The 23,724-nt window shown below is 43.1% G+C and overlaps 1 protein-coding gene across 5 annotated transcripts in view; it reads right to left on the reverse strand.

The window, feature by feature from the left end:
- LOC6582200 (regulating synaptic membrane exocytosis protein 2) overlaps positions 1 to 23,724 on the reverse strand; it is a 53,844-nt gene that overhangs the window by 7,898 nt on the left and 22,222 nt on the right. For 3 of the 5 annotated variants that reach the window (XM_015162331.3, XM_015162329.3, XM_002007868.4), the window contains 11 exons: positions 23,104 to 23,693; positions 19,407 to 19,542; positions 17,101 to 17,441; positions 14,384 to 14,632; positions 14,075 to 14,325; positions 13,756 to 14,016; positions 13,441 to 13,682; positions 7,878 to 8,002; positions 7,334 to 7,553; positions 7,041 to 7,105; positions 127 to 308 (listed from right to left, as the gene is read on the reverse strand). In XM_015162331.3, the coding sequence (XP_015017817.1) occupies positions 127 to 308; positions 7,041 to 7,105; positions 7,334 to 7,553; positions 7,878 to 8,002; positions 13,441 to 13,682; positions 13,756 to 14,016; positions 14,075 to 14,325; positions 14,384 to 14,632; positions 17,101 to 17,441; positions 19,407 to 19,542; positions 23,104 to 23,139 (2,108 nt within the window). In that variant the 5' untranslated portion in view covers positions 23,140 to 23,693. Of the gene's footprint in view, positions 1 to 126; positions 309 to 4,208; positions 7,008 to 7,040; positions 7,106 to 7,333; positions 7,554 to 7,877; positions 8,003 to 13,440; positions 13,683 to 13,755; positions 14,017 to 14,074; positions 14,326 to 14,383; positions 14,633 to 17,100; positions 17,442 to 19,406; positions 19,543 to 23,103; positions 23,694 to 23,724 lie in introns of those variants that run through there. The other 2 variants (XM_015162330.3, XM_044009419.1) reach the window with 2 other exon arrangements.

Raw genomic sequence — 23,724 nt, forward strand, 5'->3', positions numbered from 1 at the left:
CAAGAGAAAATAGAAAGAGAGTTTAAGTTAAACTGAACGAATAATAGATGACAGATGTTGGCAATATATCGTTTATGTCCAGCTGTCCAGCTGTCCAGCTGTCTAGCTGTCCAGCTCCACACTCACCACTTGGGCAGAATGCGAACTTTGGCGTATGCCTCCGGCAGATTGCCATGCCCATATGCCTCATCGCGCAGCGCCAGATCATCGGCAGCCATTAGGGATACGACCAGCTCGCTGCGCTCCGCATGATACCAAACCTGTATTTGCACCCGGCCGCTGACCATTTTCTCCCGGGCAATTTGCTCCTGCGGTTGAGAGAAGGATTAGTACTGAAAGCCGTTCACGACTGGGCTAACAACTCGAAGCATGTGTTGTGGCTGCGCTGTACAAGTATCGTTTTAGCTTAATAGCTAGTTAGTTAGCTGATTAAATTAGCCTAATGCCTACATATGTAACGCATTGAATCTTTTATCTTTAGTTTATAGTTCGAATCGCATATTTACAGTTGCTTGATTGTGTGGCTGTGACTGTTCTTTGTTGTTGGCTGTGGTTGTTGTGGTGTTGGTGGAGGTGGTGGTGGTTTGTGTGTACGTAACTGAACAACAAATGAAAGCAATATAAACATAAATAAGTCTAATTAAACCAGTGAAAATAAAGCGAGACACAGAGAGAGAAACATATATGTTAATATACATATATTAAAAACAGAGCAGGATGAAGAGAAATAGAAAGAGATAGTGTATAACGAAATGCAAGGCATGCGAATAAACATGGCAAACGAAAATGCATTGCATAGCCACAGGCACTACACACATACACAGATATATGTATACATATGCACGGATGCATATACGCATGCATAGTTACATGTAAATGATGCTTAAATAAGCGCACATTATGGCCCACACACGCACACATGCACACAGATCTATTTGTATTTACATTGACCACACGAAGTACCGCAAATGCAATCTGCTGCGGGCACTGTCTAGTGTTGTATTTTTTTGCCCTATCCTGTTAAGCTCTCTGAAACGGAAGTCATTGCTGCGCAGTTGCGCATAAGAGTCATTGTTGCCGTTGCCGTTGCCATTGCGTGTTTATTGTACTTTTGCTTGTGTTGAATATAGCGCAGCCTCATAAAATATTCATACCGTGTACATGCGCACAGTCGTAGCAAAAGCAACAGCAACAGCAACAACAGCACCAACAACAACGATGGCAGCTGAAACGAATGTCGAACTGCCTGGCGTACAGAGCTCTGCAATTGCAACGGAAGCCGCCATATTGCAATAACGTGTGTCAAAACGGAAATAGACCACATACACACACCCACGTATATGCATAACTGTTGCTCAGCTTGTGTGCGTATGTCTGTATGTGTGTGGCAACTCTTTATGGCAGCGCCAAAAACTTTATTACATTACGAGACACATTTCTCATCTGTTGGCGCAAACGAAATCGAATTCACAAGGGGCGTTTATAAGGCAGCAGCGCGCACTTATCTACAGGTAAGCAGCACACCCACACACATGCACAGGGCCAGGATTATTGAAGTTGATCAAAATGGCAGGCTGGCTGGTTGGCAGCGATAAGTGCCTAAACACTTGAAAAACTTTGAGGCAGACGGCTGACAGTGGATTGAAAGGGGCAGTGCAGGTGGGGCCGGTTGCCTTTCAAAGGCAAGACCGATAATAATGACGACGCTGCTGCCTGAATTGTTGTTAAAAGTTTTCTAATTTTCGACATTTCAAACATTTTATGCCTGCCAGCTGTCAATTAAAGGCGACAGCACCTGTTGCTGACAGCGCCAGGGCCTAAAACAAGGTCTCCGGACAGCTCCCCGGCCAGCTCCAGCACCAAGCGCGGTGTGGCAAAAGTCAACTGTTGCCCGGTCGTTGGGTGTAATGAAAAACTCGCACGCCAACTTGACACCTGCCCCGGACGTTGAGACTGGCACAGAGACATAGGCAGAGGCAAACACATAGGCAGAGACAGAGAGAGAGAGCGAGAGAGACATAGGCAGTGTCTCAAAGTTGTAGCGTCTAAACCGCAGCTAGGCGAAGGCCTGTGGTTGCTTTCTTTACCCTTGCGTCTACCATTGCTTTTCCTTCCCATCGTGGGTCCAACTGCTGCTTGTGCGTGTCGCAAAGTAACTAAAATTGATAGTAATTTCTGGGTATACGCTGCGTATGAATAATATATGCAGTGCAGACAAGCAAAACGTAACACATTCAACAGACACACAATTAAATACATGAATTTAGGGAAACAAATGCGATTTTATGTGAGTTACCAGCGTGCACTGAAACATATATTTATATAAATAAAAGTCACATAAATATTTAAGAGAGAGTGAGAGCGATAGGGGGAGAGAGTCGCTCTCCTCGATATTTACACTCATATAAATACATACACATATGCATATGTAAGTATATGTATATGTATATGTATATGTGTATAGCTAAGCCGGTACATGTAATATTAACACTCGATTCATTATGTTTGTTTAAGGGTCCCCCATATGCATATGTCAATGAAATCGTTACATTCAATAAATGAATCAATCAATCATAAAGTCAGGCGAGAAACAGCATCAGCTCATCAATCAATCAATCAAATTGATGACACTAATTTTATCTGCTGCTTCGGCTTCGGCTTCTGCTCTGCTTCTGCTTCTGCTTCTTCTTCTTCTGCTTCTGTCGTTATAAAACATGTGTTTTGTATTTGATTTCCCTGTTTTTCTTTTTTCACTTTAAATGTTATTTTTGTCATCGGTATTTTTTGATACAAGTACTGCTAGTGTTTTGATTGTGGCAAAACTCAGGTGATTTATGTTTAGTTTTTAGCATTTAGTTGCTGCATTTTGCTGCAGTTTCGATTTAGTTAAGATTAGTTTATATCGATTGCCATAACTCGTGCCAGCTGGGGTTACAATTGTTGTACAGGTGGAAATGAAAATGTTTAGCTCATATACAATTTGGTAGTAGGATTTCGTTTATCAAATAAATATATATATGCAAATATATATACGTATTTATTTATATAGTTTTATAGTTAAATGCATTTGTATTAGTTGCAAGTTGTTTAAAGAAATGCTAGTCGGTTTAAGATTAAAGATCCACTAGATGCTAGTCAAACAAATTGTTGGTAGGCTTTGCGGTACATCTTATGCAAAATAAGCAAAATGCAATTAAGTAAAAGAAATACTTGGAAAGAAGGGAAAGAAAATTAAACAAACTTTACAAATTTACAAAAACAAAAATCAAGGTTGATCAAGTTCAATTTGTTTTGTGTGTGGTTTGTTGTTCTTTGTGAATCTTCTGCCAAGCGACCCTCTGTAGTATAAGCAGCTAATACTAATACAGATCTTAGGCTGTCCTCCTCCAACTAGTGAGTATATTACAAAAAATGTTCCTTGTATTTTTATATATGTATATGGATATATTTTTATATAAATTACGTTTCCTTACATACAACCAAAGAAATCAAATTATATAAATGAATAAATGATATTGAAATGCATTAGTCTAGTTGTATTTACTGCAAGGTGTGTGGATAGTATATTACAAGGTTTCGCTTTGTTTGGACGTTATGCAACACTATGTACGAGTACAAGTTGAAGAGCAAGAGAGACGGAAAGACAAGGACAGAGTGAGAGATGAGGGGTCATTAAAGAGTCAAGAATTATGCATAAACCGAAAGAAAAGGAAACGTCGGGTAGGGATAGGTAAACATTTGCTAAGCGAAACGCAAACAAAAGCTCATAAATTGACAGAGAAATGGAAATTGTTTACAAGGACACAGCGCAGAGAAAAAATACAGGGCGTATACGTAACAATAACAAAGAAAATTTTGTATGTATATATGAACCAAAACAGACGAAACGAAACGTAACGAAACGAAACTTCAAAAGCAAAATCATAAAGAAAAGCGCACGTTTCATTATTATTATTATTATTTTGTTTGTTTGTTTTTTTTGCTTTTTTTTTCGTGGGCATTACAATATGTAAGTACAACTTATAGAACCTAGCTATATTACACTGATTATATTTGTATTTCAAAAGGATTTTTCTAGCGGTTTATTGGACGTGCTAGATCTGTACAGGGTATATATATATATATAATAGGTATGTTGGTATATATATTGTTGTATGGGATGCTTCATTTACATATTAGGTATTGATAGAGTTGCTTTGTTCATTTACCATTTGGCGGGCATCGTATTGGTGGGGTGCGTCGGTGTTGACTTGAGGCTGACAGGAAGCTGACAAACTGCTGCATACAAAAGTTATAAATCGAATTTCCAGGCAAATAGTTTTCGGTTTTTTGGACTTGCAGTTAATATAGAGAGACTTTATTTTTCACGTTTCTTTTAGTTTTCAAATATTTAGCACATTGGTACGTGTTAAATGTTCAAAATAACTGGGTGTATATAGATATCGTATAGAATTGTAAAGTTATGTATACATGGGTATATATATATATATATTCATGTATATATATAATATAGTATTTCGTAGGTGTAAAGATAAGCGACTGACTTTCTTAAAATGTGATTCGATTTCCTGCCAGCGGCTGTTGTTGTGTAACTCCGTCCGGAGGTCCTCTATGTTTCACCCTTTTTACATTTAAAAATTTTAACATATACATACATAAAAAAATGTCAATGCAACAACTTGCGCCACAAATACAATTACAGTCATCAGTTTTCATAATTCTCATATAATAATTCCATAGAGTTTCATTTTGTTGGATTGTACTTAAGTCAATAGCTGGGGGGAAGTAGTACATAATAATGTAACATATTGTATATAAGTACATATGTACATATGCTTGCGTGTAGCTCAACGAGTTGTATAAGGACTATAAATACATAGGTACAGTTATATATATATAGCTTATTTAAGTATACGTGTGAGAGTGTGGGTGTTAGTGTGAGTGTGTAGGCTATACAGTGTAGTTTACAATCAAATCAAAGATCAATTTTATCACCCATCTGACAGGAGTTACATAGCTAAGCAGCAGCTTTAGTTAACGGTATTTAAGTAAGAGTTATCATTCTGTTTCCATCATGAAATGATTTATGTTTCATTTAGCACTTTGTTATTGTGTGTTCATCATATAAGTATAAGTAGGTGGGCTTCACGATCGAATGAGAATATATATATATAAATATGCCCATATATATATATATATATAAATATGTCCATATTTATATATATGTATAATCGTGCTTTCTCCAAAATATTATTTATGTTAAACATTTACAAACACAGCACTAACAATGACATACACAAATACAAATGCGTATAGGTGTAGATATAGGCGTATGTACTATATGCATATATATACATACATAAATATGTATATATATATATTAATATACATACAAGTTATGATTGGGTCCAAATAATGTGTACATCTCTCGTATATATATATGTTCATATAATGCACCACATATAGGAGGTTGGGTTAATTTTGTTTTCGTTTTTGGTTAAAAAACATTTAAACATTTCAACAACAAGCTACTTATTAATTGTTTTTGTTTTTGGTTTTTCTTCAAACTTTTCGCACATTTTCTTTGCTACTTATATAAAGTTAATAACATTTAAAACACACTCATATATATTTATGTATATACTATATATAGTTAAACTCTTCTACAATTTTCGCTAGTAACATTTATAAAGTTTTTGTTTGTTTTGTTTTGTTTTGGCATTTGTTTTTGTTTTTATTTGTCTATATAAATAGTTCTATAATAAGTTACCGCACGGCTGCAGCCACTCATTTAGCCTGGCCCAAACTCAGCTCAGCTGTTTCGTAATCCTTAGTAGTGAATATATTTTCTTGTATTTATTGTATCGATTTGCGGAGCCTAGTTTAATGCTACTACACAAGCTGCGTATATAGGAAAATGTTTTCAATGTCATTTGTTTGTTATTAAAAATTCGTTACCGTCTCCTACGCAGGGGTCAGCAGACAATTACGCATAGTACGTTGACACGACTAACAATTATGTAAAACGTTTATGTTCAGCTTATAAATCTATTGTTGGTGCTTTGTTCTTACTGTGTTTTAATCGGGCAATTCGATTGCCCAAGAGAAATTTCAACTAACACAAAAACACACACAATTGTCGAGTAACGGATATTAGGTGCTATATAGTTAGCGCATATCGAAACTTGTAGTATTAGTATTAGTTTTGAGCATTCATAGCTAAGCTAATTCATTTAGTTAGTTTATAGTAACCATAAGCGTAGTCACTGCTATTTCTAGTTAAGTTCTTGACATACATACTATATCATATACGTAGTTGTATCTGGGTTTCTTTTGTTTTTGTATCTCTGGTTTTTTCATATTTTTTTAAAGTTCTCTAACAATAATTTCTACCAACACCGAAAAATAAATATGATATAATTGTTGTGATTATATGACAAAATAGCAAAGAATACATTTAGCCATGGCCATTTGTTTATGGTTAGTTAGTGGTAGTAGTAATATTAGGAGTCCAAATAAATGTTATTCAACGTATATCGAAACGTAAAACACATAGAAATCAAATTAGAACATATAATATAATATATATATATATAGATTTTTACTCAATATCCAGCTACTACAAATACAAATCTTGTATTTATAAAACACAATAATGATAATATCGAAAATGATAAGAGAGCCATTATGGTAAAGTGGACTGAAATAAAGGTGAGAGTTTTATTTATTTTTTTTTTTTTTTTAGCACTGAAGCTGCACTGAAATATGCCAAATAATTTTATAGAATTAATTGTGAGCACTTGAAGGAAAAGCTGAAAAATTTGTGTGGAAAACTGCGTATGCTTAAGCTGCATTTTTTTGTTTGTTTTTGGTTTGGTTTTTTTTTTTATAGCTAATTATTGCATTATAGCCCATTGTGTATTATATAAGTTTAGTATATAAATATTCATTTTTTTTGCTGTTTCTTTTTTCGTGTTTTGTTGTTTATCTCAAATCGTAAATCGCAAATTGAAATAAATATTACGAAATTGTTTTTATACCGGAGTTTTTGGTAATTTCCGTCTAGTTGGCGATGCTGGTGATTTGTCTGTGTTGGTTTCGGGGTCTGTTTTTATTCATTGAACAATCAATTTTGGTTTTTTAGTTTGTTGGAAAAGAAGTAACAAGAAACGAGAACAACAAATGAAAATTATGTAATTATGTTTTGCTTTCAGGGTACATCAATAATAATTATATATAATATATATATATATATATAGCTATATACAAATCCAATTACAACAGTGTTGGACAGTGGGACTAGCTACAAGAATTGCATTGGCCTGTCACTTACCCGCTATAAGTCCAAGTCCTACAGGACCGTCGCCGGAGCGCCGAGGCCCGCTCTGGCCGCCACTATTGCCGGGCGGCAGATTCTCGTCGAACAAGTCGCACATGCGAAAATCTGTTGCATGCTCCACCAGCAGCTCCACAATGTCCCCGGTGCGATCCATGATGGAGCAGACCTCCTCAAAGCTGCGATCAATTAGCGACATGCCATTCCACTCGAGTATCTGTTGCATGCCAAAAAAGAAACACACATAAATCATCCTTTCAGCTATCGTTTGTCAGCATGAGTTTGCCCTAAGTGCAACTGCTGACAGTTGGCAGTTGGGAAATTTATGAATTTCCATCACACAGTTGCCCTTTCGGTCGAAGGCCTCTTGTCAAATTTGCTTATCGGTCGCTTAACATCGTGACAGCTGTCTATCTACTCAAATTTTCCCAAATGTTCTGGGCATTTGCTCAAAAAATTTGACATCATCTTTTGCCTTGTCCTCGAAATTCATTAATTATGTGAAGTTCTGTTGGAATGCGATTTTCGGGAGCCAACTCACCTTGTCGCCCTGCTGTAGGCCATTCTTCTCGGCCGGCCCGCCCGGCACCGTCCAGACAATGTAGGCAAATAGCCGCCCATCAGCTCCGGTCTTGCCACCGACCACGCGCATCCCAAAGCCTCGAGCTGTGAAGATAGACAGCAGCAAAATTTAATAAGAAAATATGCTGACTGATTATGGGTAGCAAAAATAAAGACGAAAATCAATATTAAATCTAAGAGTCCACACAGACATCGCACGTAGCAACAAATTTGGGGCATGTGGCAAGCAATTTGTGTTGATTTCGTTTGCAGTTTGCACTGCTTATCCAACACCCATGAGTACATTGCGTATACGCCTCGTCTGTTTGCGTGTTTGTCTGACACCCATGAGCACATTGCGTATATGCCATAGACAAAAGCACTCGAATCGGCAAACAGTTCGACTATTTACTTTTCTAGCTGACTGTCGGTCTATCTGTCTGTCTGTCTGTCTGTCGGTGCGTCTGTGTGTCTGCCTGCCTCTGCACAAGTTTTGTGCTTAGTCGACTTATATTTGAAAGAGATGCTTAGACTCAATACTATGCTCGATCCAGAGCCTGATGCATGTTGGACTAACGTATAGCGAGCTGGGTTCGACTGCGTTTTATGTCTGTCTGACAAGCTGGAAACCAAAATTGTTTTTAGTTTTGCTTTGTGTGCCCTAAGCACACACTTTCATGGCGAAACAGCTCGTCGGGAACAGCAGCTAGCACTGGCATCGCCACCTGTACGAATTTAGCTAGAAAATAATCATTTTCTAGTCAGCAGCTGCACTCTTCAGATTTCACAGCACGAATCCAAACGATTTAATTAATTTAATTGCAATTCCAGTTTGCTGCTGGCCAGGCACGCAGCAAGTGTGCAGCTCAGTTTCAAGTACTTATCATTGGGCGCAGAAAACTAATTTCAACAATTTGTGCACGAAAACTTACGAAAGCGGATTTCCGCCGCCCAGGCCCCGCAGCGCTGCCCTCTAACCAAGCAGCGCACAGCCCGTGGCCAGACAGTTGAACGCTGGCTGCAGACAATTGCCAAGAAAGTTAACTAGCGACTTGCTGAGAGCCAAAGAAATCTGAACGGGGCGGAAGGCGGTTTGTGGGGCAGCGGAGACATTGACAATGAATTTTTGTTCGTCCAAGGTTTTTAGTGACATTTTTGCTCTTGCACTTGTGTGTGTGTGTGTGCGTCTGTGGATTTCCAGCAGAATTATTCAGAGCAGGTGGCTCGCTTTTGGAAAAGTTTTCGTACAGGAAATGCCAACAAAGTGCCGTCGCGCACCCTTAGAAGTATGCAATAAAATGTTGCGCATACGCCTCGTTGCTGCTGCTGCTGCCTCTCTTGATTTGGGGCACATTGATACCCAATTAGGATAACGCGACATTTTCTCTTTGAGTGTTTTAATCAAAAGTTTTCTTTGCCTCACTTTCGTTCTTTTCGCATTCCACATTTTCTCATTCCTCGGTCTCCTCTCTTCGTCAGGTCACTAAACACGGTCATAAAAACGAAATAAATAAAGCTCAAATCCTTTGCTGTCAGCGCTGCTCTGTCCCACTGACAGCACAAAAGCGAACACCGAAAAGGATGTCAAATTGCGCAGATTATTCATGAGCTGACCGGGCTGATATAAATGTACTCCATGACCGAGCAGTTTTAAGAGACGCGATTTGTTGCTGCCATTTAGAAATCATTTCAAGTGATTTATGGGCGAGCGTGAAGCATAATTGCTAGTAGGGTATCTATTAGTCGCACATACTCGGCCATTGTGACAGCTGTAAGCTATCCCTGGGCCGCACTTAACATGCACGAAATGTGCGTGCTGAGTGAATTCTCGATCTATTTTGCACAGCCTGGCATCAGTCGTGGCCATAAACGGCGTGGCATTAAAATCATGAGGCGAGCCCGGAATGGCCAAGGAGCTGAGCTGAGCTGAACTGAGCTGAGCTGGGCTGAGGATGGGTTGCAGGCGCCTTACTCGCAGACGCGCTGCTTGCTTCGGCTATTTTGATATCCTTTGTCTCGTTGTTTGTCCCGCTGCTGCTCCTGCTCCTCCTGCTTCGTGTGTATGTGTCATTCATCTACGTTTTATGATACAATTTGTTGATCTTTTATTTTTATTTTCCTTTCTGTTTTCGTATTTTTATGTGGGTAGCATTAGGATTTTAATAAGCCAAACATTGAGCATTGCTGCTGGTAGCTATGGGCTTGTTTATGCCCGGCATTCACCAACTTTTTATTGTTGGGTCGCCCGCAACAGTCCCCGCTGCCCCCGCAGCCGTCTACTTTTGCCTTTCGCTCGTCGAGGTCACAAACTAATTTCGTACACGCTTAAAAAGTGATCTATGTGCGGTGGCAGTCGTCGTTGTTGCTGCTTTCAACTCAACCTGTTTGAAATTGGTTGCTGGAAACTTTGAAGCGTGTGTCCTGGCAATTGCTTGCCTGGCCGTCCTGAGTCCTGCATTTAATGTCATTAGCTGTGCAAACTTTTAGTTGCCTGGGCAAAGGACTTAATCGATGCACACCCACACACACACTGGCACGCACACACCCATAGGTGCAGCTGTGGCCCGGGCATGACTAAGCGTTTTAGTGGCTCCTATCAGCAGCCATAAAAATTGATTCTTAATTAAACTAGCACAAGCGCTGAGATGGCGCTGCAAGACAAACATTGGCCCGGTTAATAACTTGAAGACAAAACTAATAAACAAGTGCGGCGCACGTGTGCAGCCAAGTGCCGCTTTGGAGCACCTGGAACAGGTGAAACACCTGAAACAGCTACACGACAGCCAATTGCTCGTTTATGTCAACAGTTGAAAGACGAATAGCGGCTACGGGGGTCGCTCTTAAGTAAGCCATGGCTGGAAAAGCCCAGTGCTTAAGAGCACTAAAACTATGAATGACAGCCTCGACTGCAAGCCAGGCCGAGACGAATCCCCACTCTGGCTACCTGTTGCCCCCAAAAAACACACAGACCGAAACGAGGCAATCGCACGCAAAGCTTCAAGCCGACTCACAAAATTTTCTGTGTGTGTGTGCGTGTGAATGTGTATGGGTGTTTAGGTTTTACGTGATTCGCTGTAATAAATGCGTAGCTCATGAAGCTGCATAAAATTTCATTAGCCGTGTTAAGACGCCATTCTAACGCCCACTGGCGTCACATATTGCTTGTGTGTGTGTGTGTGTGTGTGTGTATGTGTATGCTTGTGTATCTATGTGTGTGGCAGTAAAATACTTTAACGAGCTGCATAATTGAAATCGCATTTGGCCATTTACAATTACATTACATTACATTCGCCATCGATTGCGTTTGTAGCACTGCACTTGATGTGATGTGATGAGATGTGATGTGATGTGCTCTTCAGATTAATTAGTCGCCCATCCATTAGCAGCTAATTGCGCAACAGCGCACTCAAATGTGCAGAGCTACTTTAAAGCGGATATGACAGTCGTCTATCGCAGCACAGTCAATATATATACATATCTCTCTCTCTCTCTCTCTCTCTCTCTCTCTCTCTCTCTTTCTCTCAAGGCAAATTGCAGCACAAGGCGGCAGCACCTGCCACAGGCATCCGACACAGCCAAAGGAATCGAGTGCGCTGTGCGTGTGCTTGCGGTTAAGCCAAGTATCTAAAGGATATGGTATATGGATATATATATATAGCCTATATATACGTGTGTGTGTGTGTAAGCATGACAGCCACAACAAATGCCAGCAGTGGCGCGACAGCGCCTGGCAAGAAAATGGTTTAGCACATTAAAATTCCACTTGCTTCGTTGCATATCAAATATGCCGGGTAAGCAGCCAGGCAGCCAGGCAGGCAGTCAGCCAACCAGCCAAGCAGCCAGGAGAGCATGCCTAACTCTTGATATGAGCATGCACACACCTACACACACAAATACATTTTTATCATTGCAGGCTGCGCTTATGCGTTTTTGTTGGATATTGACATTTTTTTACGATATGTAAATTGAAATTTTACCTTATAGATATACCCCATATATGTATGTATATATATTTATATGTATTTGACAATAAGCCAGGTGCGCGTAGCCTGGCAGCTGGCAGACAGGTAGCGGCTAGTTATTTGATTAAAATTATGTGCGCTCGTGAGCATAAGCCTGACTGTCAAACACTTTAAGCCAATTAGGTTTACTTTTCATTTGACTAATTTAGCGTGCTCCACTCGCAGGCAGCCAGCGTGCCTGAAAGTGAAAGGCAATCGCTTGGCTAGTTAAATAAATATGCCATGCTAGCTTCTGTATTTATATACACTATATATATATATATTTACAGTCTTATATATATGCTGTTGAGTTGAGCTTCAATTATGTGCGACTAACTGACAAATCAATTTTCCATTTGCCTTCGGCCATATTCGCACAAACTTTCTACTCAAACTTCTCAGCTTCTTTTGCCTGAATTTTTTTTATTATTAATATTTCTGCCTTCTTCTCAGCAAGTTTTTATATTTATAATGGAATTGCTGCAACTTTTCTTGCTGCCATCGCATTTTTGCCAGCCATTAGCTCATTTTAAAGGCGTCAACTAAAAGGCAGAGTTTACTTTTGTAGAGCTTAAGCTGAACCAACTTGTGCAACTGCTAATCAGGCAAACGTTTTAGATGAAACTCGCTGCATTCTAAAAGTTGTTCACTGCTCATTAAGCTTTTAATAGTTTTTATTTTATAGCCGTTCGCCGTTGAATGCAATATCTTTGAGTTCTAATGCGCGAGCACGTTTTTTTTGCTATTGATTTTTTACTCAGCTGATAATTAAAAATTCATTTGCACGGTCATTTCATGCGCATCGTTTGTCGCTGCCGTCCGCTCCGAGGAATGCAGCAAAAAATGTGCATATAATTAAAATACAGAGGCAGAGGAAGGGGCACACACACACACACACACACACACAGGCACAGAGACAGGCAGGGGCTGACACGCGGCACAAATGATGCCATTGGCAATGTGAGCTGACTCTCGTTATACAATATGTCAGTGGGTGGGCGGGTGTCTATAAATATGTATACTATCGGATGCTCTGCAGCTCTGGCTGAGCCAGAGCCATCTTTTGGCTGGGTCGATTATGGCAGCAGCAGTGCCAGTAGTCCTGCATGTCGATAAAGAATGCTCTCGGTTTGCTTAATCTGCTACCCGTTGGCTTCCGCTTTGGGTTTCATTAGAGTCCACAGCAGACTCCAGACTCACACACTCGTTATTCTTCATGGAGCCGAGAGCGGACAGGAAATGTTGGCGGTACGGTCGAGACCCTTTGGTTAGTCCCCGGTCGGCTGGTTGGTCTGTTGGTCGGTTGGCTGCACTGTCGAATTAGCATAACCAAACGTTGTAATGAGTCTTATTTACTTGGCCATTTCCGGTGTGGCTTGGACCCAGCGCTCTCTTGTCAAATCGAAAATTTGTTAAGCACACACAGAAGTACAGTCCACGCCCACACACACACACCCACACCCACATGCACACGCATACACGGTCACACATTGAGCTGATTGTACGTTGTGTGCTATGGACTGTTTACAAAGCTTTACTTACTGCGATGTGCTTTGTCCGTGGGGTCTCGGCGCAGGACAATGCGACGCTTGGATGCGCATATCGGACCGGAATCAACATCGTGTATGACAATGCGTATGGCCTCGCCATCCATGGACGTTTGCCTCCGTGGCGCCTCCAAATCCTCCAAATTGGGTCCCGTAAAAGAGGCCATCGGTGGCGGTATTGCCGCCTGCAAGCCCGCCGGCAATGCGCCGCGATTCTGCAGGGCCGCTATATCCGGTCTGCAACGGAACAGCGGGAGAACGGAATCATGCTTTTAGTACCAGCTGAGCCGTGGGGCTGATGTCAACTTACAGCTGTGAGCCGCGTCGTCGCATGCGTCGATCGTCGTCCACCGTCAGCACGGGGCTGCCCTTGTCCGGCGAGCTGGGCGAGTCATCGTTCTGCAGGTCCTCGGAGGGGTGCGGCATTCGGAACGAGGGGCGCCGCGAGCCGGGCAGCTGCACGGGCGGCATAATGCCACCGCCGCCATCACACGGCGAGCGCTGCAGCTGCGTGGCACCTGCCGCCGCGCCCTGCATCACACCTGGCGCAAACACATCGTAGGCCGATTTCCTGTGGGCAAGTGAGAGTTAATCGTGGAACTTTTGTTCATTGAATACCTTGCATCTACCTGCGTGGCATGGCTGGCAGACCCAGGCCAGCGCCGTCGGCGCCCATGCCCAATGCGGGCCCGCCCCCGCCCATGCTGCCGCCCACGCCGCCTGCCTTCATGTCGTCGTCATAGCTGTGCTGGCGCGAGACCCGAGAGCCGCGCCGCGACTGCATCCGCGAGAGCGGCGCACCGAATGCGGGCTCCAGTTCGCCACCGCGCGGCGGGCTGTTCGAGCGACTGGGCGCCATGCTGCGACCGCCTTTCAGCTGCTGGAAGTACATGAATTATTGTGAGACAAAGAGATTAACAGTGCTGGGATTAACTTACGCGCTCCAGCTCCTTCAGCGATGCAGGTGAGACGTCTGAATGGCGTCGCAGCTCTGGACTGCGCGGCGGTGCCAGGGCAGCTCCATTGCTGGGCGCCAGCGTCTGTGTGCTGCTGCCCAGCTTGGCGTCCGAGTGCCGGCGCTGCAGTGCCTCCAGCACGGGCACGTCCAGCGTGGAGTCCGTCGAGTCCTGCGGTATACAGACGCGCGAGGCCATCTTGCGCCGACAAACGCTGCAGCGCCACATGTTCTGCAAAACGGGCCAATTACGTGAGAGAAATCAGTGCAAGAAAGGAAGGAAGGAAGGAAGCGGGCGACACGCGTGCACCTAATTAAATTTCATGGCTAAGCGCTGAATTCTATTTGTGGCTGCTCGAAACAGCGGGATAATATTTATTAGTTTGCTAAAGTTGAAGAAACCACATTATGTTCCTCTGCGATGGCTGCTGTGGCTACCGCTGCTGCTGCTGTTGCTGCTGCTGTTATTGCTGTTGTTTCAGAGCCTGGTTGAAAATAAATATTAATTACTTTCTGAACAAAAGTTGCAACGGTTTCTACCTTGCGAAAAAAGAAACCATCTATTTCTGTGCTCGTGCTCGTGGGCGGGCGTGAAAGTGGTAGTGGGAGTGGTAGATGGGGATGGTGTGAAGCAGTTGCCATGTCCTCAATTACGAGCGGGCGCACATCAGTGCCCACCACGCCCACCTCGTCCACCACACACAGCGCTCGCTAAGCCCGAACAATGGCCGCTACATTTCCACCTGGTCGTTGATTCATTTTACCCGGCGGAAGGGTCGTATGTGTGAATGCAGCACCGGAAGTTGGCGCCATTTTAATTAAGTTGCAGCAGAGCGTACGCTCTCTATACATTTGTGTGTGTGTGTGTGTGCATCAAGTGCGTCTATAATCATGGATGGTGCTGTATTGTCCCCCGGCTGCACCCAGCTCCAGCCACAGAGTCACATCCAATGCCAAAGCTGCGCTTTCGCTTTTATTGCTTTTGTTTCCCCCAGTTGGGTGCGTTATAATTACAGCTGCTGCGGCAACTGTTCATGATCCCAGTGAGAAATCAACTGCGACTGTTGTTCTAAGGCACACACACACACATACAGAAGCAAAGCACTTCAATTGCAGTTTGTTAAGCACTAATTTTATATGCATAAACAGGAAATCGATTGTAGTGGCTGCATGTGCTTAAGAGCCACAGAGAACAGAGCAACAAAGCTTGAATATTGACTTATTCAATACGAGATTAGAGCGTCAAGGATGCTGAGCAGTAGCAAGTGGTCCTTGCTGGGTTATTTACAGTGGAAAATGGTAAACAAGATTTTTAGATTAAGCGACATGTTTGTCGCAAATTTGCATTTGCATATATTGGCAATTATTTGACTGGAATGCCTCTTCTGAATATCCAGATAAACAGCACACAGAACTGTGAGGATAATGATGATAATATATCTATAATTATGTGAAATATCACAATAGGCACATTTCATTCGATACGAATCGAGCAGTATTCATTTCATGCGGCGCCCCTATGGGTATGCAATGCTATCTGAATTCAGTGAGCATATCATCATCCAGTGCTGCCCCCTGCCTGAAATGGCCAGCCATGATGACAGCGGCTGGGACCGCAGTGTGGTCAAGCCAACAGCTGGCTGGAACGTCGCATGCGTTCATTGTGCAGACGTGGGCCATAATTACGCTCCTGTGGTCATAACTACATATGCAAGCATGTGTGTGTGTGTGTGTGCTTGTAAATGTTGCTGAGTAACTGCTCGTGTGTGTGTGTGTATGTGTGTGTGTTAGTAACCGCCCACAAACATCAATTTCAATTAACCAAAGTGGCCAGTTGACGAACAAACGTTAAATTTTATGCGCTGGGCGTAGCCGGACACTTCAGAGCTATGTATATACATATACATATGTCGACGGCATGTTGAAAGCCGCCAAATTATCAGAAACTCAAGATAAATGCTGCAGTCCCGTTGCCATTGCCGTTGCCGTTTTCCGTTGCTGATTCAACAGATATGCGACTCTCTTTAGATGTCTCGTCAACTTGTTATTGTTGGCCTGTCAATGGACATGATGTGTGGCATTGATATATGTGAACTGGCTCTGATTGAACAGTTCGAGCATGGCAGGCGGCGGGCTGGTTAGTTGTGGGCGTGGCCGCACCACTGGGCAGGCAACAGGCCAGTTGCAAGTGCGGCCAGTGCCGGCAGCTGTCGGCTAATCTCGTTAATCTGGCTTTTATCTTGTAAATGCCACGAGGCGGAGCGAAGGCAGCGACGGGCTATTGTTGCTGTTGCTCGGACTGTTGATGGTGGTGCTGGTGGTGTTGGTGGAGCGACCCTGAATGTAATCTAATTTGTGTGCAGGCAGCGGTTAATGTATGCCAATGCCACGCCTTTGTTGGCACGCCCTCGCAATCATTGTCACAGCCAGCAGCGCTTTAGTTTTTGCTATGGCAAACGGGAACTCCGGCGAGGCACTCACACAGACACACACACACACATACACAAACTCAAAGAGCTATTGTTTTTCTTATTAATTAAGCGCCGCGGGATAATGTGTTTATTTTCGCCACGCCCACAAATGGACATTGCCTAGTGGCATGGAAACGTGTTGTTCATGTTTGCGCTGCAGTTGTCCACAGCTCCACCTCCATGGCTGGCAACAACAACTACAACAACAACAATAACAATCAACACTTACCGCATCCTCGTGCTCATCCAGCTTGCTGTAGCTGGCACAATCCTCGCACACGCGCTGCTGGCACTCGAAGCACGTCTTGTGGTAGTCGTCCGGCTTGAAGGACTTGAGGCACACCCGACACGCGCCCGCTCGGCGTCCGGGCTCCTGTTTGGCCGCGGCGCCACCACCGCCGCCACACGTGCTGTTATTGTTGTTGTTCAGATTGCTGCTGGCCTCCTGCTGCTGCTGCTGTTGCTGCTGCTGCTGCTGCTGATGCTGCTGCTGATAGCTGGGTGAGCCGTAGCTGCCGCTGGTGTCCGTATCCGTTGGCACCAGCGACGGGCGTGGCGACATTTTATTAACTGCAACGGGAAAAAAAGAAAAAACAAATGACAGAAAGAACCACAAATGCAGTCAAGTCTCGCCCTCGTCCTCCCCTGGGCGTGGTCAGCGCCCTAGTAATTGACTTGTTGCTGGGCAAAATGTGACCTGATTTCATAATTAATTCATTTGCAAATTGCTAACGTGACAGCCGCCGCCGACAATGACGCTGACGACGACGACGACGGCGATAAATAAAATAAATGACTGCGATTAGCGATAGTCAAAACGGAAATTGCCGACTGCGCAGCGACAAGTGGGCGTGTCGCCGAATCGTCAATTAGCCAGGCCACACAATGTCGAACGTCGGAAGCGAAAGCAGCTCAAAGCGAACCCACTGAAGGAATGATTAATACTAGCAGAAATGTGAGTTTAGCTGAAAACATTATATATTTATCATATTAATATTAAATATTACTTTGCAGAATTCTTTTTTAATAAATAAATGATTTTAAAGGGTCCGAAAGGTTGGGATGGAAAAGGTTGCTCTTGCATTAGTTACAGTCGAAAGGTAAGCACAAAGATGGTTTTTTATTTGCACATTGCGTATACGCACTGTTGCACGTGTACCATTTTTTTTTTCATTTTTACCTGCGGCACGACATTGAAATGGAACTAGTGAAACAATGTTGGGCAGTAAGGCAAAATGAACATTTTCAAGTACACTTTAAATTATTAAATTGCGTATCGGCAGGCTGAAGTGCTGCCAGCATATGTAGCTATTTGAAATAGTTTGTTGAGTGCAGCTGGAGTGCTGGTCAACTCGCTAATAAAATGTTGCTAACAAGTGCACATTAAGTACGCTCAATTATGTGGCGGTTCGAGGTCAAAAATATTTACACAAATTATGCACACAAATAGCAGGAGGAGCAGCAGCCCAAGTACTTGACACTGTGGACTTGTCTCGTGGGGAGACTCGGTGAGCCGTTGCCCAGTGGAGCAGAGTTGGTTAAATAAACATCATAAAATAACATTTCATTTCGATCTAATAAATCTGCTGTGGCCGCAATAAAAGCCAGAAGCCATCGCACAGTCAACTAAAATGCAATAAAAGCAAGAATAAACTGTTTCATTTTATTTTCATTTTCATTTTTTCCCCCACTCGTATTGACGAAACACAAATACTCTGCCGCAGAACAAACAGAAAATGTGATAATCGCATCTTAGCCACACTCAATTGGCGTGTGATTGCGAGAGGGAAAATATATATGCTGTACGAGTTTATATACGATTATCGAATGGGTCTCAGCCTCTTCAGAGCGTCTCATATTTCGTGACATCGACTGAGCATCCGGCGCAGCAAGGGTATATTGACACAAAAGTCAACATGTTGCCATGTGCGGTTGCTGTTGCTGCTGCTGCTGCTGCTGCTGCTGCTAGACGTTTATTGACATTGGATTTGTGCTGTGGACACTAGTAAAAAAAATAATACAGTACAACTCTCGTTGTTTATGTCTGTCATAACAATGACTATGATAATGACAATGCCAATGCCAATGACTGCTAAATGCACTTGACTGTTGCGACGCCGACGGCGACCCTTGCATAATTCAATTTGCACAGCGAGCGCATAAAGATTCGTTCAGATTAAGCGCCGTGAGCTAATAGGAAAAACTCAGCGCAGGGAGGTAGGCAGGGGGCGTGGTTGTTGTTTTGGGGTTGTGCTAGCTTAGCGCATCTCCTGTTTCGGCTCATTGTTAAAAGTTGCGTGCACTCTGAGCGCTTACTTAGCTTTGGCCTTTTGTCTGCGCTCACGCTGCGTATACGTTGTATTTTTGCAGGCAACCGTCAGCTGGCGCTTGGCCCTGCAATGGCAAAGTTTTGTGCAAAGTTGAGCGAGCAGCTTTATGAGCACTTGAATAAAAATTCATGCCATAAATTCGCATGCACTTATGGACCCGAATGCCAATGCCCCAAACCTCAATCACAAACTTGGCTGAACTCACCTTTATCTGTCACGGTTAGCAGCGACGAGGAGAGCGTTGCCTTCATTTTGTTCAAGGCGCCCGTGTTCGAGGCGCCGCCGCCCGAATCTGTTGCATGCGGATGCCCCTGGTTCGCCTGCTCGTCAGTGGCCACCATCTGTGCGAGAGAGAAAAGAGAAGAATCGAATGTGGATGAGAGTTATAAATATTAATGGCATATTGAGCTTAAAGTTTCATTTGCGGCAGCTACAAAACATTTATAGGCGGGCATTGAGTCTTTAGAGTTTCAAATGCGATTTCTGCTTGTTGAAATTAAATTGAAACTGAATTCCGGAACGGCTTTATGGCCGTTTTCTTAACGGCACGCCAGCTGTTGCTCGGCTCTGGCAATGTATTTGTTAATTTTATTTGAATTTTCTTTTCACTTTTCATGCTGCTGCCTGCTGCCTCCTGCTCCTCTGCCTCTACGCATATTTTTATAACGTCTTGCCAGCTCATGCTCATTTCGAGCATCGTCATTGTGCGAAGCACCGAAAACGCACGCAGGTGAAAAGAACGCGTTGCGTTTTATTTGATTTTGGGTTTTTTTTTTTTTTTTAGGGCTTTGTTTCTCTCTTTGTTACCTGCTGCTGGACCGGCTGCGGCACAGGCGCAACAAATTGCCAAGAAATCGTAAAATGCGGCAAGCAATTTTTGTTTAAACTACGAAAAGTGCGCCCAGGCGAGCGGCTTTCAAAAATTGCCGTCATTCTTTTTAATGCACACACACACACACACACATACACACCTACAGCCATACAGTAAACAGAGTGCGACAGAGACAGAGAGACAAAGGCAGAGTAACACTAAAATTGACAACAACAACAACAATGGCTGACTGGCTGGCATGATGGCTGGTAAAGCGACCAACTGAGCTGCCCCTCCACCCCACTCCACTCCGCTGTAACATAAGTGCTCTGCGTCGTCAGCATTTTATGAAGTGGAAATTTTCTATTTGCCAAAGCGATGGCGGCGTCGAAACCGGAACAAACAGCCGCCTATGTTGGGCTATATACAAACCATCCCATACACACACATACTCATACTCATACTGACATTCACACTCACACTATCTCCCTCCCTGTCTCGCTCACTGAGACTAGACGCAAATTACGCTAAGTGCTTTTGGCTGCAACGTTTTTGGTTGCCTACCTTTCGGCGGGGCAGCACTCGCCGCTGTCCTCATGCGCAAACTAAGCGCTGCCTAGTGTCAGATTATGGTCGCTTTGTGCTCAGCTTGCGCTACATATTTGATGATGTCATTTCGAAGCCGGCCTCAAGGTAATATTCATGTTGCTGCGGATTTATGTATATGTTTTCAGCCGTCTAGCAGCTAGCTGCAAACTATATGTAAGTATCTTTGGCCAGGCGCTACGCCTTTGGTCTGGCACGCCTCTCAATTTATGTGCGGGTGAGCTGTGGCGGTGCCTTGAGCTGGTGCTTAGCACGTGTAATTATTGCCGTGATAATTTCGTCATTTATTATGAGCTCTCTTCTTTTTTTCTTGTGCCCTGTCTCGAGCTAGTTTCTTATTTAGTGCCAAAAATTATGGGCTGTCACACAGACATTTAAGAGCTGCTGATGCTGATGCTGCTGCTGCTGCTGCTGTGGCCAAGGACCGCCGTAAGGCACACAAAGCCATATGTGCGTCCTTTATGGCCGTAAAGTACGCTACATAAAATGCAAGTCAATATGTAATAAGAGCAGCGCGAGAGACGGGGCTGGCGCAGCATCAGCAGCTTTTCGCGTTGTGATTGAAAGCGCACGAATTGCAGCTGACTGAACATGAAAATCAATAAAAAGCATAACCATAGCAGCCATTCACAACGACTCTGCCATACGCTAACAAATTGAGCCTGATTTACAACAGCGAAGGCTGTCAGGCTGATTGGCATTACGCTCACATAAATAAGCATGTTTCCATGGATGAATATGCTAATGCATGGCATGCTTTTGGGGCATGCCAGCATGAAGGTAAAATAAATAACAGAGCCAAATTGTAAACATCAGAGCGGTTCACTAATGTGCTTATGTCTATGTATATGTGTGTGTGTATGTGTGTGTGCGTGCTTGTTGCAGCGAAAGGCCACAAACAACTGTCAGCCGCAAGATGCAGGCAGCTAGTTACATTATGGTCTGGCATGCTGTGTGTGTGTGTGTAAAGTTCCGGAAAACTATTAAGAAAATTACAGCACATAATTTACAACAGACGCTTGCTTGCTTGTATTTAAGCTTCTTTTTCTCTTTTAATCTCTTCCCAGCTCCAGCTCCTTTTTCTCTCCCTCCCTCTCTGTCTCTCTCTACACCACAATTACGCCCCGCTGATTGCCTTTGAAGTGTGTTTGCTGTTTTCTTTTTTTTTAAAGCTTCTTTCCTGGTCTTGCACAAAAATTGTGTGCGAATTTTGCTGGGCATTTAAATGGGCAAATAAATAGCTGAAGTTGGGGCAATCCTTTCACTCAGGCTCTCTGCATGTTTTGACAGGATGTGCTGACAGTGAGATTGCTTAACTGTCACCAGCACATCATATTTTCTTGAGTCGGGTGGTTTTTGGGCTTTGATTTTGTGCTTCATTTGGTCTAATCAAAGTTTTAGATGGCCGGCCACCTAAAGAAACATTTTTCCAAGCGCAACCAGGCAACTTCGCTTGACATTCGCTTGTTTCAGTTTACTTTTACTTAAAATTTTTTTGTTTTTGCTTTTTGCTCCTTTGCTGCTTTTCTTAAAAGTTTTCCCAGGAATTTGGGGCTAAATTATTTTGAATGGAATTTACACTTTTATTTTGGTTCAGTTTCTTGGATTTTTTCTCTTTCTCTCGTTTCTCTCTCCTGCTTTCATCCTCGCTTTGGCATAACCTTTCTGTGTGTGTGTATGTGTTTGCGTAGTATTATTGTTAGCCGAGCTTATGTCTAATTTTATTCCTTAGAAATGGGAAACGCCACACCCGACGGCAGGTGTTTGGCCAGAATTGAATCGCTTTGATTGCAGCCCCTTTTTTACTTTATTCATGTATTTTTGATATTTTTCAACTCGTCCTCTAGGTAGCACGCGGAAAATGGAGTGAAATACGCAGTCAAGCGCTCAAAACATTTACCGGACTTTTTAATTAAAAAGTTTTGTTTGTATATTGCTTTTATTTGGATTCGACACGTTTCCCTTTCTGCGTCACGATTTAGCACTGTTTGCCATCCTCGATCGCTGTTTGAAAAAAGGCTTAAAATCATTGGCGCTAATATCGCCGATGTGCCTTTAAATGTATGCAGCTGGGCGGGTCATTTCAATTTCATTCGCAATTCATTTGTTTTTGCTGCATTTCAAACGGAAAACGCTCATTAAACTTTCAGTGCGAACAAAAAAGGAAAGAAGGAAATATAATTAAAAAATCAATACGGCTTGCGAGTATGAAAAAGAAATTAAGGCATAAATTACGTTAGCAACTGTCAATGACAATAACAATGCGGATAACGTGACCAATTGCGCAACGGAGAGCTGTCTTAATGATGGCTTATGGAGGTGAATGAGGGATTTACGGTCGAGTGCTTGAGCGCGGCTGTTTGTTCTCAAAATATTGTTTCTTTGTCAGAGGATCTCTTTATAATTGGCATCATCGTTAAATGGGATTAACCGAAAGGAAAGCAACTGCAAGTGGAAGTTCTCTTTAATTTGCGCTTGCACTTACCTTCTTCATGAACGTCATCACATTTGTGGGCAACATTTTGTCGGAGCTTCGCGTTGCTACTTAAATTGCAATTAATCACGCATACGTCGCGTTGGTCGCTCGTGGTAGTGGCTGCTCCAATTTATGCTGTTGCGGCTTTTGTTTTGTTTCGCTTCGCCTGTGTCCGTCTACGTGTCCGTGTCTGTGTCTGTGTCTGTGTCTGTGTGCGTTTCGGTTTATGCTGCCTTTTTCGTTTGTTTTGCACTCTTAAGCGGCTTTAAGTCATTTTTGTTTGGATTGCATTGTTGATGCCGATGTTGTTGCTGCTGTTGCTGTTGCTGTTGCTGCTGCTGTCCATTGTGTGTTCGCTTCAATTTGATTGAATACAAATGGCCATTTGTCATGCGGCATGTAAATAGCCATTGACATTGTATAACGAAATCGTCCTTATAGCATATGCAACACGGTCCACGAACTACATGTTGCACATCAGCTTCGCGTTATTGATTTGTAGGCTGCGAAGCGCTTACCGCCAGATGGCTAGAAAAGGTTTTTGGGGCCAACTTGCCGCTCGCTCGCCTTTAATTAACACCGGGTGCAATTTACAGCGCCTGCAATGAATACAAGAAGTGGAAAGGGGTT

Source organism: Drosophila mojavensis, unplaced genomic scaffold (genome assembly GCF_018153725.1).
Source record: "Drosophila mojavensis isolate 15081-1352.22 unplaced genomic scaffold, ASM1815372v1 contig_74, whole genome shotgun sequence".
NCBI classification, from domain to species: domain Eukaryota; kingdom Metazoa; phylum Arthropoda; class Insecta; order Diptera; family Drosophilidae; genus Drosophila; species Drosophila mojavensis.